This window comes from Anopheles funestus, chromosome 2RL (assembly GCF_943734845.2).
Source record: "Anopheles funestus chromosome 2RL, idAnoFuneDA-416_04, whole genome shotgun sequence".
Taxonomy (NCBI): Eukaryota; Metazoa; Arthropoda; class Insecta; order Diptera; family Culicidae; genus Anopheles; species Anopheles funestus.
This window is the reverse complement of record NC_064598.1, coordinates 69,234,689-69,247,212: the sequence shown is the minus strand read 5'-3', so window position 1 is coordinate 69,247,212 and position 12,524 is coordinate 69,234,689. Positions and strand designations below refer to the sequence as shown.

General features: G+C 44.0%; 1 protein-coding gene across 2 annotated transcripts in view; it reads right to left on the bottom strand.

Moving 5' to 3' along the window:
- LOC125766309 (discoidin domain-containing receptor tyrosine kinase B) overlaps positions 1-12,524 on the bottom strand; it is a 230,635-nt gene that overhangs the window by 26,490 nt on the left and 191,621 nt on the right. For both annotated transcript variants that reach the window (XM_049432129.1, XM_049432128.1), the window contains exons 12-14: positions 9,889-10,276; positions 7,155-7,400; positions 4,722-4,814 (exon numbers count right to left, since the gene is read on the bottom strand). In XM_049432129.1, the coding sequence (XP_049288086.1) occupies positions 4,722-4,814; positions 7,155-7,400; positions 9,889-10,276 (727 nt within the window). The remainder of the gene's footprint in view (positions 1-4,721; positions 4,815-7,154; positions 7,401-9,888; positions 10,277-12,524) is intronic.

Below are 12,524 nucleotides of genomic sequence, written 5' to 3'. Positions count from 1 at the left end.
AGTCGATTTTGTTGGGGGTAGAAAATTGAGTTACAGTCGACATTGCAGCAGTGGACATCAAACTGTCCCCGGCAGGGTTGTGTGACGTTGCATCAACACTCGCAGCATGACAGTGATGGATGAAGTGGTCGAACAAATACCCGAAAGCCACATTTAATTCGCGCGCTCGTTCGTCCGGCCAGGGGAAGTGTGTAATTGATCGGAAAACTGAAAGCGACAGACTCATCTTCTCAGCCGCTAGGATGCTGCTGTCAATAGCAACACCTGAGCCAAAGCAGGTGTGCCTCTAATTTATGGCACAATCGTTAAAGCTTCTCTCGTTCACGTGTTTAAATATTGCAAATTTCTGCGTTTTTTTATATGTTACCACCTCGTACTCATATGCTCCGTCTCTAATCTTGTACACAAAAGGTGTGTTTGTAGTGTTCTGCTGTTGCTGCTACCGACCAACCACTAAGATATCAACGGGCCGATTTTGTGCCCGGGCCGTGCAGTTGTGGTGTGGTAAGTGTCATAAATTTGAGGCTTTACGTCTTCGTTCTAATCTGCGCTTAAGACCTCACAGTTGCGGAACGGAAGGATACCCGTACGTGCGAGGGATTTGTCAAGGGCATCCGTTAAGCCGTGGTTGCAAAGAATTATCGTCGAAGCATTATCGTAAGCAGCGTTATGGTCACTTATGGGCATTAAGGTACGATTTGCTATCGATGGCGGGTCGAAATTGCTTGCTACGGAGAAGCGGAACATGCTTTTTTAATGACGCTACTGTGCGCGGATGCGGATTGGAGCGGCCATTCGGTAGAGTTATGAATCAAATATTGGTTGGTTTTAGGAGCTTATTTGTGTTTGTTTTGCATATCGTATATTAAGGTTTGTGTAAAAATTAGAAACATTAGTCTTATATTTTGTACTCCATAGTTTAAGAGTAAAATATTAAAAGAGATAAAACCCCACGCTCAATAGGCAACAAAGGACTAGTACATGTGCATGCGTACTAGTGATTACATATTTTATCCCTTACGTGGCCAGTTATTTACACTCGTCATTACAATGTCCGTGGGGTACACGAAATGGTCATCTCGTGAGCACTTCAACTCAATTATTCCATGTACCGTAAAAGGGGGGGGCACCGAAAGAGTACTGTTATTAGTTATCGTTTATTATGCTGCCCCGAAAGGTGTGGGATTATTTAGGTTCGCTTTTCTGCAAAAGATATGGTAACACCACCTACAATGTGTAGTGTTTTGGGGGTTGAAATATCCATCTCGGAAGTGCCGGCTGTTGTTTTTTTTTCTTTCGTTTTGACTCGTCCAACAAATATCCCTTTAATGACCGAACCAGTAGGTTTAGGATTTAATTTATACGCATGGTGTGCTGTATTCCGAGGGAATAACACATAAAAATGAAGCTTTTCATGTAATTTGATGATTGTCAAAAGGATGTTGCGTTTCGTGCGGTGCGAACAATTTGAAGGAAAGAGAGAAATAAACTGCCAGAAAATTTAATCTCTTTCAGCTTTGCATTGGTTTTTTTTCTTCGTTTGGCAGAATTATGATCGACCTGCCTATTATTACGCGGATCTTGATCCACAGCGAAATGGATCGAAATGGGCGTCAAATTTGAATTTTATTGCAACGGCAAACGGGAAGGTTAAGGGTGTAGCATTTTTATGCTGATAGCGCACAGGTTTTGACCTTCCATTGCGGTCTAAATTGCCGGTGCCAATCCATTGAAATCAACGCACACCCTCCTTGGCGGCATGTTTCGGTAGACGGTGGTATTATTTTTGTTGGGTGGATGATTTTTATTTGTTTTTGGATTTATGATTGCTTGGCACGGCATCGCTACAGGATACAGGATACCCCCATCTAACCTCACGGTGTTGTTAGTTTGTTTCGAAACTATACAAGTGTAGATAAAATTGCGGCATGAAGCAATTTATTCAGTAACAAACGGAGGGATGCATAAAGGCACTGGTAAGCGCACTGTACTAATGAATAATGCCGTCTGTGACTGTGGCTGACAGCACTTGTCGCTAGGATGTCAGCGATTGTTGTTGTGTGGTTTATTTCTAGTCTCAAGTGCTGGCCATCTAAATTATTGTTTTGATACTACGCAAAACCCTGTCTGCTGTGGGATGTAAAAGCATCTGCAATAATGCGAATTATTTGTGCGCCTAAGTAAAACTAATAATGGCAATTTAACATGCAATATTTGAAAAAGGAAGAAAGAAAGTGATAAATTTATGATAAGAACAAAATAAGCTGTTTGTGGTTTAGTTAAAAAAGATGTCAAAACTGAAATTCATAATATTAACTATACTAAATAATAACCAAACGATTTATCCCCAAACGTTTTAAAAATCGAAAGTGATTTTAATGTCATTACGAATCTGTAAATATAAAATATATTCAATTGATAAAAATAATTCCTTATAAATCAAGATACAAATAATGAGAAAAACCTCTTATGTTATTTAACAGAAATATTATCTACGGATAAAACCCAAATGTTTTTTTTCAGATATATAAAGTTCTTCGAATATTTCCATTAATAAAAGGAAAAAATTATTTTACAAAATATGAAACTGCTATTGATTAATTATCAACAAAATCTATTTACATAACTTTTGCAGCAAATTGCACTTAAGTGTAATTTAACATCCTAAAAGTGGTTAGAAAATAATTTCCAATCTTCCATGTGCTAACAAATTAATTTTTAAATGTTCTTAAAACATTTTTACATTGCCTGGCCCACCCCTACAACTCGCTTAACTGCAGGTTGCGGATTTTTTTTTGTCATTTCCCAATTTTTTTTTTGATTTCTGTTTTTTTGCCACAGCCCATTCTTTTGATTTATCACGCCGCTGAAAGCAACATTCATTTCTCGTCTGTCGTCGGAAGTTTTCCATTCTTTCCACTTTCACCAAATTCACCCGCTCCGAGAATTATGATTATTTTCCGACCGTTTCTGTTCCCCCCCACGACGCCCAATGGACGCGCGACCCTCGATCGAACTATGGGATTCCATCTTCAACGTGCCACCATCAGCTTTTCCACCGCGATGCCGCGGTTGTCAGGTGACGAGATGAATGGACCTCATTATGTGAGCATCCAGTTCGTTCAAGAAGGTGTTGCTGAAGCGCAAAAAAAAGTCGGAGAGGCCATCATTATGCAATCTGTTGACTTGAAGAGAATGGTGGCAGTGAAGCATTAAAAAAGGGAACCATCCCTTAAAATCCTTTGCATGGTAGCATTATTTTTTTGGTTTTTGTTTTGCTTCTGTTACATCCCCTTTTACACTAGGTGTTGGAATGGATATTCGTCGCCTTTTTTTGACCACTCTAGCTGGAAAACACCTTTTCACCGATTCCACCTGTTCTGGGTGTGTGAAGAGCGCGCGAGAGGGTGACTTTCGCTTGAAGGTGGGAAAAGTAGATAATATTTGCTTTATTTCTACCAACACCACACAGCGCCACTGTGTTGGGCTTCATCATTCCGAGAGCTTTTACCGCCCTCGGTAATGATTATGATAGTGATTTATTTCCGTCGACTCAGTTTCAGCCGGGTCCACGCTGCTCTCTCTTTCTCTTTCTTTCTCCCACGATGGGTGTTCATTTATCAGCGCCTGGTAGGTGGTAAATAAAATTGGAAAATTTTTCACCATTTCACTTTCCGCTGGCCCCGCTGGTAAATCCGTAGGTGATCATCTTGCCACTTTTTGCCCGTGACAGACTAACGGTCGACCGCCGCCCAAGTGTGTCTGTGTCTGAGAACGCTTCTCCCTTGAATCGTATCGGAAACCCACCGTGGACCAAAGCGAGGACTTCTTCACTAGTTTGCGATTGATAACCGACTCACTTGGGTTCAAACCATACCAGAAGCTGTTTTCGCAGCACCCAGAACCACTCGGTTCTCACTCTAGTTGGACACGACGGTGTGAAAAGTGCATTAGCAAATCATTTGAATAAATAATAGAGTTTGTGCAAAGCGGAATCCATTAGCCCTCGGGGTGCACAACGCCCGGTACCAATGGAAAGATTACCCAAGTCCCGTACCCGTCCGTACAGACCCTTTCCATCCTCCAGACCCGATAGATGGAGATGGGATCTACCTTTTAGGATCCGGCGAAGGCCCTTTTAAGTTGATTCCCAGAAACGGGGCCAATGGGTGCCGGTTGGACGTACGAAACCGTTTAGTAAATCGACACGAAAACGGAAAAGAAAATTGTATGCAAACGACACAAAAATGTAGCAAATCTTTGCCGAATCCTTTTTAACTTCCACTAGGGGTTTGTTTGTTTTTCACCCGGAATTTGAAGGACTGTTTGGACGCGGTGGGAGGAAAAACAAGCCAATCGAGAACAAAGTAGTAGCTCCACGGTGGAGATCTAAATGAATCTCCACTTTCGCAGGGAAGCTGTACGCGATTTGTGCATTTTCCGGAGTTCTAATGCATGTAGTGCAAGAAGAGCTTGTGACGATCTTGGTGGAAGTACTGTTCGTGAACTCGATATGATTCAAATTAGACGTAACTCAATCTTGAAATAAACAAGCTCTATCGCTTCGTTTTCGCACAATCACGGGCAGATAACTTCCACGGTGGAAGGAGTTTTACTTCGCAGCAGATTACATTTCAAAGCTTATTTTGAGCTGGATGCAATTGTTGGAAAACTAATCCACAAACAAATGTCAGACTGTATTGAAGCAACTATTGACTTACCTTGTCGCTAGGTCACGGTGTACTACATTCATCTGTTCTAGGTATTTCATTCCGGATGCTATTTGAGTGGCGATGTAAATTAAACACCCGTAACTGGAATGAAACAAATTAAAAACGGGAATGAAGAAATTGCTATTAAAAAGTTGATAATTGTAATAAGATAACAAACAACGAAAAAAAAACACATTAGAAAATACTTAAAGCTTCAAGTGTTTTAAACACTCTTATCGTAACAGAAACACATTTTCCTAGTACTCGCGTTTGGTTTTTCTCTACTCGAGCGAAAGCTTCCTGCAAGTCCACTTCAACACTCAATGAAACGATTTATTCGTGGTGCGGCAAAGTGCAATTCTACGGAATACCGCCAAGCTTATGTTGTGTTAATGCCGATTCACAAGCCTCTACTTTATCACACGTTCAAAAACCTTCCCAGAGGCTAACGGGGTTTGAAAAAGCACAGCACACAAAAACATATCTTACAGTATTCCCACCGCTAACACCAACCGATAACCCGCACTGGGGAACTATCCATTGTCATAACACCATTGCATTTCACGTTGGTAGGAATAAAAGGAGAGAAAAAAAAACAACAACAACCCCGAAGTGCAACTGTAAATTACTTAAAGCAGTTAGTCGCATGCACACGCTCGGTCTGCGAATAAAATCGGCAGCCACAGGCATAAAGCGAAAACACTCGGCTGAAAAAAAAAAAACTCCAATCCTCGACACAGTTTCGCCACACTGAAGTGGTCATTAAGCCCGGGGAGTGTGGTTTGCGTTTGCTGCAAAAGGAATCCGTGGTGCAAAAATCCTTAAATTTATAAACTTAATTTCCCATCGGACGGGGTACAGTAGATGATGAGTCCTTGCACGAGGAAGCTGGAAAATGTTGCATTCGTGGTTGAGTTTATCGAAATGCACTGGCAACATGGCACTGGCTCTCTATTCGGTGGAGCAATCGTGGGAATGTGCACGGAAGTGACGTAACCTGGTGGCCTAAAGAAATCCTTTCCGACCGAATGCATGCAGCAGAAGGGTCGGTAAAACCTTGTCGAGCGTGTTTTGTGTATGGCGTTGAAGCGAAGCCGTGAACCGGTCATGGACAAATAAACACTACCATATGAATCGTATGTTGGACCTTGAAATGGTGTTTCGCTAGCGGGAGGCAACGTATATGCGAAAGCGTTCCGATATGGTAGGTCACTTCTATCAACTATGAGCACGTGGATAAGCCCGTGTCGGGTCGGATCGAGAAAGTCACTCTCGTTGGCAGATGCAACGACGTCGCTGAATGCTTAGCTGCTGCACCATGTGGATGGAGATAAAATTTCGTGTCAACTCTTGCCCAGTTGTCCGGTAATATTATAATACCATCTTTCTCTCTCTCTGTCTCTGTCACTCTATCTCTTTCTCTCTTTATGGCAATCAAATTGGCAACCACCGTCCGAAGAATGTGGTTTTGTGGTAGCTGTTTCTTCCTTATCTGCCGACGTACCAACCCCAACCTGCCAGGATCAACACGGAAATACTGCACCAGACAGGTCCTGGTTCTGGACCGTGTGCCTGTCGTCTTGCCGCCTGACTGCACTGGTTGCCATCTTCCTGTGCAACCTTGCGGTGTAGCTATCAATTATTAATCTTACAACGATAATGCACAATGCTACCGATGATGATGGTGACGGGTTTTGTTTCGACTTCTGCATCGGATCCACAGCACTAAAGCGGTTGGTAGCGGAAGCACCGAATAACGAAATAAGTCACGCAGCTATCGCCGGAGAAAAGGGATCGTCTGAGAGTGTCATCACAGCGATAAGATGTGACAGACGGGATGGACGGGTTAGACTCTTCGTGATGACTGCGCTCCTGTTCGGTCCCACCATAACAAGTCTGGGATGAGCTTTCGCGTGTGGTTTGCCGGAGGCTTTCTGTGCAACCAAGCGTCAAGCTAGCTAGCCGGGAGTACGGGTGTGCGGGATGTAGACGTGGACACGTCTATCAACCCGGCGGGTTTTACTCGGTGAGACTGATGACGGTGAGCGGATCAGCGATAATAACCCTGCACCATGCACCGAAAGCTAGGCGTTTGATTAAGTAACCGAGCTGCTACTGCTGAGTTCGTACAATAAGCGGTCGATGGGATGGTGATTTTACTTTGAAACATGCTGGACATAATGCGCTTCGTTGTGGGGAAGGCGGACAAATCAAAAGGCATGGTTTCATCGTCCTGACGGAACCTTCTTTGTCTGCACTTTATCTAATCAGTTTGAACGGTGAAAGGATGTATTCGAGTGGAATTAAATATAAAATATAGATAACAATAAGACAATCTTTGTATTTTAATTTGTTATCTGTGAACAAGCATTCTGTTACGATTCAATACGAAAGCGTGCACTCACAAGAGTTACATTACAGGTATCAACCAAGTTAACTCACCTCAAGGAATTGTGCTGCACCAGCGAACCTGTTTCCGCTGTATGCTCCTGCAGGAACTGGTTCAGGTCGGTACTGAACTTGTAGTCGAGCACGATGCAGATCGGTTCATCCTTCAGGCATGCTCCGAGCAGCTTCACAATGTTCGAATCATTCAGTCGGCTAAGCTGCTTCGCCTTCGAGCGGAACTCCTTCTTCATGTGATCCGATGCACCTGGCCGTAGCGTCGAAACAGCAACAAGATTAGAGCTGAAAAGTAGTAAGAAATAAAATGTTTTAACTGTCGTACCGCGGTTCGATGAAAAAAATGTGATTTTTGCGATGTAAAATCTTTGTGATGCAGTTGTAAACAATATTTTAAGTCGACAAAATGCCCAAACCTTGTATTAAAACTTTCAAACGTTCTTCACAACACGAAAAAAAAAGGAATTTCCCCGTAAAGAACCGATTTTCCACCAAGATGAATCTCCACCGCCACGAACCATCGTTTCAATATGCAACGGCATTGAACCTAGTGAAAGTGCTTCACGAAAAGTACACTCTATCTCGTCCGGTTCTGGTCACCAACAAACAAAAAAAAAATTGAAACGAACTCGATTTGAATTCTTAAGCTTACTTCCGGCGAAACGAAACGATACCGAGCAGATTGGACTGGATCGTACGACTAGGTTATCAAAACTTCCCAGCTTGGGTGTGGGTGTGTCTGGGTCGTTTGGTAAAACAGAACTCATAATTGTTGGAGGAGTTCCTATCCACCAGCTCCTGACATGCGGACAATACGGACAAGTGTCTGCAACGATGAGAAATTGAAATCCATAAGCTGGAGAGGAGCTTGTTTTTTGGTTTGTCTTTTAGTTCGGCACAGTGGTTCAGAGCTTTTGCATCGTTAAACGGAAACATTCACAATATTGTACATATTTATGTATTCCGAAGCAAGTCAACAAGATCCGGCAAAATAAAATGTAACAAACTGTGCGCGGCTTATCCTTCTATAATCTACATTTAAATATTTTAATAACGAAAAAAGTAATCATCACACAACAGGCAATGAAATTTAAATGACACACTGTACGGAAAAAAACCAGCTGGCTCATCTAGTACCATGACCACACAACCGAGCTGGACATCTACTCGCAAAAGTGCAGAGTCCCAGGTTTGCTGTTTGGACGACACCACCCACTTTCTCATTTTGCGGTTGCTTTCCCAGGGACAGTTGGCCCGAACCGTTGTAAACAAGTCGAGTTGATATTTAAAATGCAGAACCTTTTCACCGTACCCAGACAAAATGGGGGATCACCTTCCACGGATTGGGAAAAGGGTCCAAACGTTCTGGGCATTCCGTTTATTCGTCGTTCGTACGCTGTAAGCTCGAGTTGTTCATGTCCGGTCTTAACTCCCTCCCTGTTGCAAGCCGGGGTAGGTACATGGCCACATTGGATTGGAATGGCTTGCAAGCTTGCAAGCGAAACCGTGCCAAATCCTTCCAGGCAGGACATACATCCAGCAATCCGCACGGCAGTCATTTCGATGTTCTTGTAGCTTGTCCCAGCACCATCGCAACGACATCGTCACCGTCCTAGTCGTCGATGTCGTTGTGGGACTTTTCGGACGGACGTTTGCGAAGTTTTGTGCCTCTTTTATTCATCAGGATACACCCGGGTCGTTCGTTCGCGGCACTGCACCAAGTTGCCCTCGTCGGGTTGTAGTAGTTGTGCAGTGCAGGTTCGTCCGATTTGCGCTCGTACTCGGGTTCTATGGCTCGAGTTGATTCGTGGTAGAAGTGCCCGAATGCAACTCTCGAAGCTTTCTAACACACAGTACTTACACTGGACACAGTGGGTGCTGTTTAAGGACAGAGTGCCGCTGCACTTCCAGGATATCGTTTGTCGGTGCTTGCAAAATGCAAACGACCAACTTCAGTTCAGGACACTGCTTCCACTACCTCTTTTGCCCTCAACCAACCAATATTCCCGGAGTCCGGATGGTGGTTGGTGTTGGTTGTCAAAAAGGGAGTTGCACACACAAAAAAATGGGAAGAAGACAAAAACGAAAAACTTCCGCTTGGAGAAAGTTTTACTATGGCGCACGCCTTCTCGATCCACGGTACCATCCCCAGTTGGCTGTACTGCTTTAGTTGAACGGTTTTAAATATTTATTTAATTTACTTGTTATAACGACGAAACGCAACCCGAACTATGTTTGCATTTCGTTTCGCAAAAACCTCGTTTCTTACTCCTCCTTTCCCTCCTCCTTTCTAGATGAGCCATGGTGGATTGGCACGAGAGATTGAGCTTATTTTATTCACCCACATCCCTGCTGCCAAGTGACGGCGTACGATACTGTCAAAGTTTTGTGAAATGCTCGGGACGGGTTTAGTTAATGCTGGCCGCTTGCACTTTGCCACATCACCTACCCGGTAACGAACAGATGTGGAGTTTTAAATTACACATGTACTCCCGGACGGAAGGCGGGGTGCAGGATAATCGAGTAATAATTTGCAACAACGCGAACCCTTCAAAACCCGACCTTATGCGGGAGACCTTTGTTTCATCCACCTCGTAACATACACACACATACTCAGCGGCAAGCGGGAAAACTTTTCAATTAATCGTTTCGCTTCACTACCGGTACGGTTTGTAACGTATTCGTTGCAAGCGCCTAAAGTTAGACTAGTGCCTGTTTTGAATAATGCATGATGCAGGGCACATGCACATGCACGGTAGCCATATTCTCTCACCTGTATCCTTTCGTCTCGCACAGATGCAGTTCACCGAACGCACCGCAGCCCAGTTTCTCCACTATCACCAGCTTATCGCGCGGGTACTCGCTGAGCTGGAGATCGTCATCGGACACGCCAAGATCCAGATCGCTGTAGGCGTTCAGTTGCTGCTGCTGCTGATTCTGCTGCTGCTGGTTCGATGGTGTCGTTGGCGTTGTGGACGATTTGCAGATGGCCGTGGCAGCGTAATACTTCTCCGGCGGCGGTGGCACTGGTGGTGGCTTCGGGAAGATGTTGTTCAACGTTGGTGGCGTCAACCGCACGCTCACATAACCGCCGGGAATCTTCGGTATGAGGTCCTGCATGTGCGGCACAGCATACTCCTGGCACACGATATCGGGAACATCTGCACAATAGAGACAACAACAAGTGAGGTAAGTGAGTGCGGGTTTGTGCAAAATATGTTTCGAATGGAAAGTGCATCCTTCCTCGATGGTGTACCGGCTGGTGTAAGGATAAACATTAATCTGGCTCACTCGGCTTCTCCGTACCCAAGCATTCGACCCGTTCCCTGAGTTTATTAGACACAAGCTTACATCCCGTCGTAATAGGCAGTAGCAACTTTCACTCGCGTACACCACAGAAACAAGAGACACCAGAGACTCCCCAAATGCTTGCACTCCTCACACAGGACTTGCTTGTAGATATTCTCTATCAGTGTGGATAATAATTACGGACACAAGGACACGAACGCTCGCTGCAGCACAAAACCGATCGAGGATCGAGACGGTCAGCATAAACTTTTCCCTCTTCCTACATAATGCTGCTACTGACCCATTATGCACAAAGGTAGACACTTCTGGTTGGTGGAATCTAATGGAACCAAACAAAAAAAAACTCCTTCGCTCGATTGCGGAAGCTTCATGCTGAGCAAATTTGTGCTCGAATGCATTCCCCGACATACATAGTGCAGCGGAACCCGGTGGCGGGACAAATAGAAACATTAAAATATTAAATGGTATTATCATAAATTTCTATTAATATCATTCTTTTTGCCCGGCCGGTACTATGGCACAATAGCCATTTTGTGGCCATTTGTGGTTCACACTTTACTTCACCTCTGGTTTGGATTATCGTTGGAAAAATCGTTTCCAAATGGAAGGGAAAGAAACGTGAAGTGTGACGATTCCCAGCGTAGAAGATCCATTCGTCTGTGTTCCACAGTTACTTGCTAGACGTAACGTTAGGGTAGTACAATTACTTGGTTTTGGAATTCAATTTTCCTCGAGATAGAAGAAAAGTGTATGTGCAAAAAGGAGGGAAACTTTCAGTTTGTTTTTCTCGGAGCAATGCCTTACTGCGAACGAAATTGCATAAAAAGGAAGCGATTGGTTGTAGGTTTCTTTATTTCTGCACCAGACGAAGGTTTGTGGGAATAAAGAGAGAACACTGCACCCAGAATAGTACCTTAGTTCCGGTGACTAACGCGAACACCCAACAGCAAGAGAAGCAAACAGTTTGTACCATTATTGCTGCAATTGCAAATAAAATTTTATGTGCATGTTGTCATTTCCAATTTCGCTCAAAGCATCGAAACACACGGAAGGGAACTAAAGTCCTTCAACTTCTGCTGCACTATGGTTGGCTATGGTGATGTAGAAGGGCGCCATGTGTGTGTGTGTGAGAGGGAGGAAAATAAACGCTTGCGTCCTTTACCGTGCACTTCACGCAAACGGCACGACAAGCGCAAGGGGATGACATGATGGGTTAATGCAAAATCAGCAATACCAATGCTAAGCATTCCAGCGGTTTGTGTTCGGGATTTTACATCCCAAACCGTACCGTACACTTACAAGTAAGAGGAAAACAGCAGCAAGACAAATACATGGGATGCCCTTCCGCTAACCGGTGCGGGGAAACAAACAATCTTCGCGGTTCGCCGGCGAAAACGGAAATCGTAACCGCGTACGGGACCGCGATCATGCTCTCAAGGAGAAATGCAATCGATTGGAAAGGTACATAACAGGGTAACCGATTGGATATGCTTTCAAGCGGGCAAAGTGTTTCGGTTATGCACTTCAATCGGATCGAAACGGGGTGATGTATGTACGCGCTTCAGTTGGCATGCATTTTGCATGCGAACTGGCAGATAAGGCCACTGGTACTATGGTTATACGTGGAATAGCACACTCGCGAACAAATATTCTAAACGATCATCGTTTTTTTTGTGGGGGGATTTGAATTGAAAACAAGACGTTTTGATTTAATTTAAGCTTATTAGCAATTTTGAACACCTTCTACCACATGAACTGTGCTCGTAAAAGAAATAAAACAAATTTTATGTACATGTCAGACAGTAACGATACAAACAGTAATGGTCAAATTGCGAATCAAAAAACATGTTCCGTTTTTCCTTCCCATGTCTCACGCAGAGGGAAGTAAACATCGACAATATTACATCTTACACCCGAACCAACCCGGTCCAACCACATCGACATCAGATCGCCAAAACAGAATCTGTCGATCCTAGGAGCTGACCTAAGCGACCATCCACCGTACTTCACCTTTATCGGGTCGTATTCACCCGCAGAAACATCGGAAATAAATGTTCCCTCAATTGACACACACCGGCCCACACAGCCATACGTGCTAAG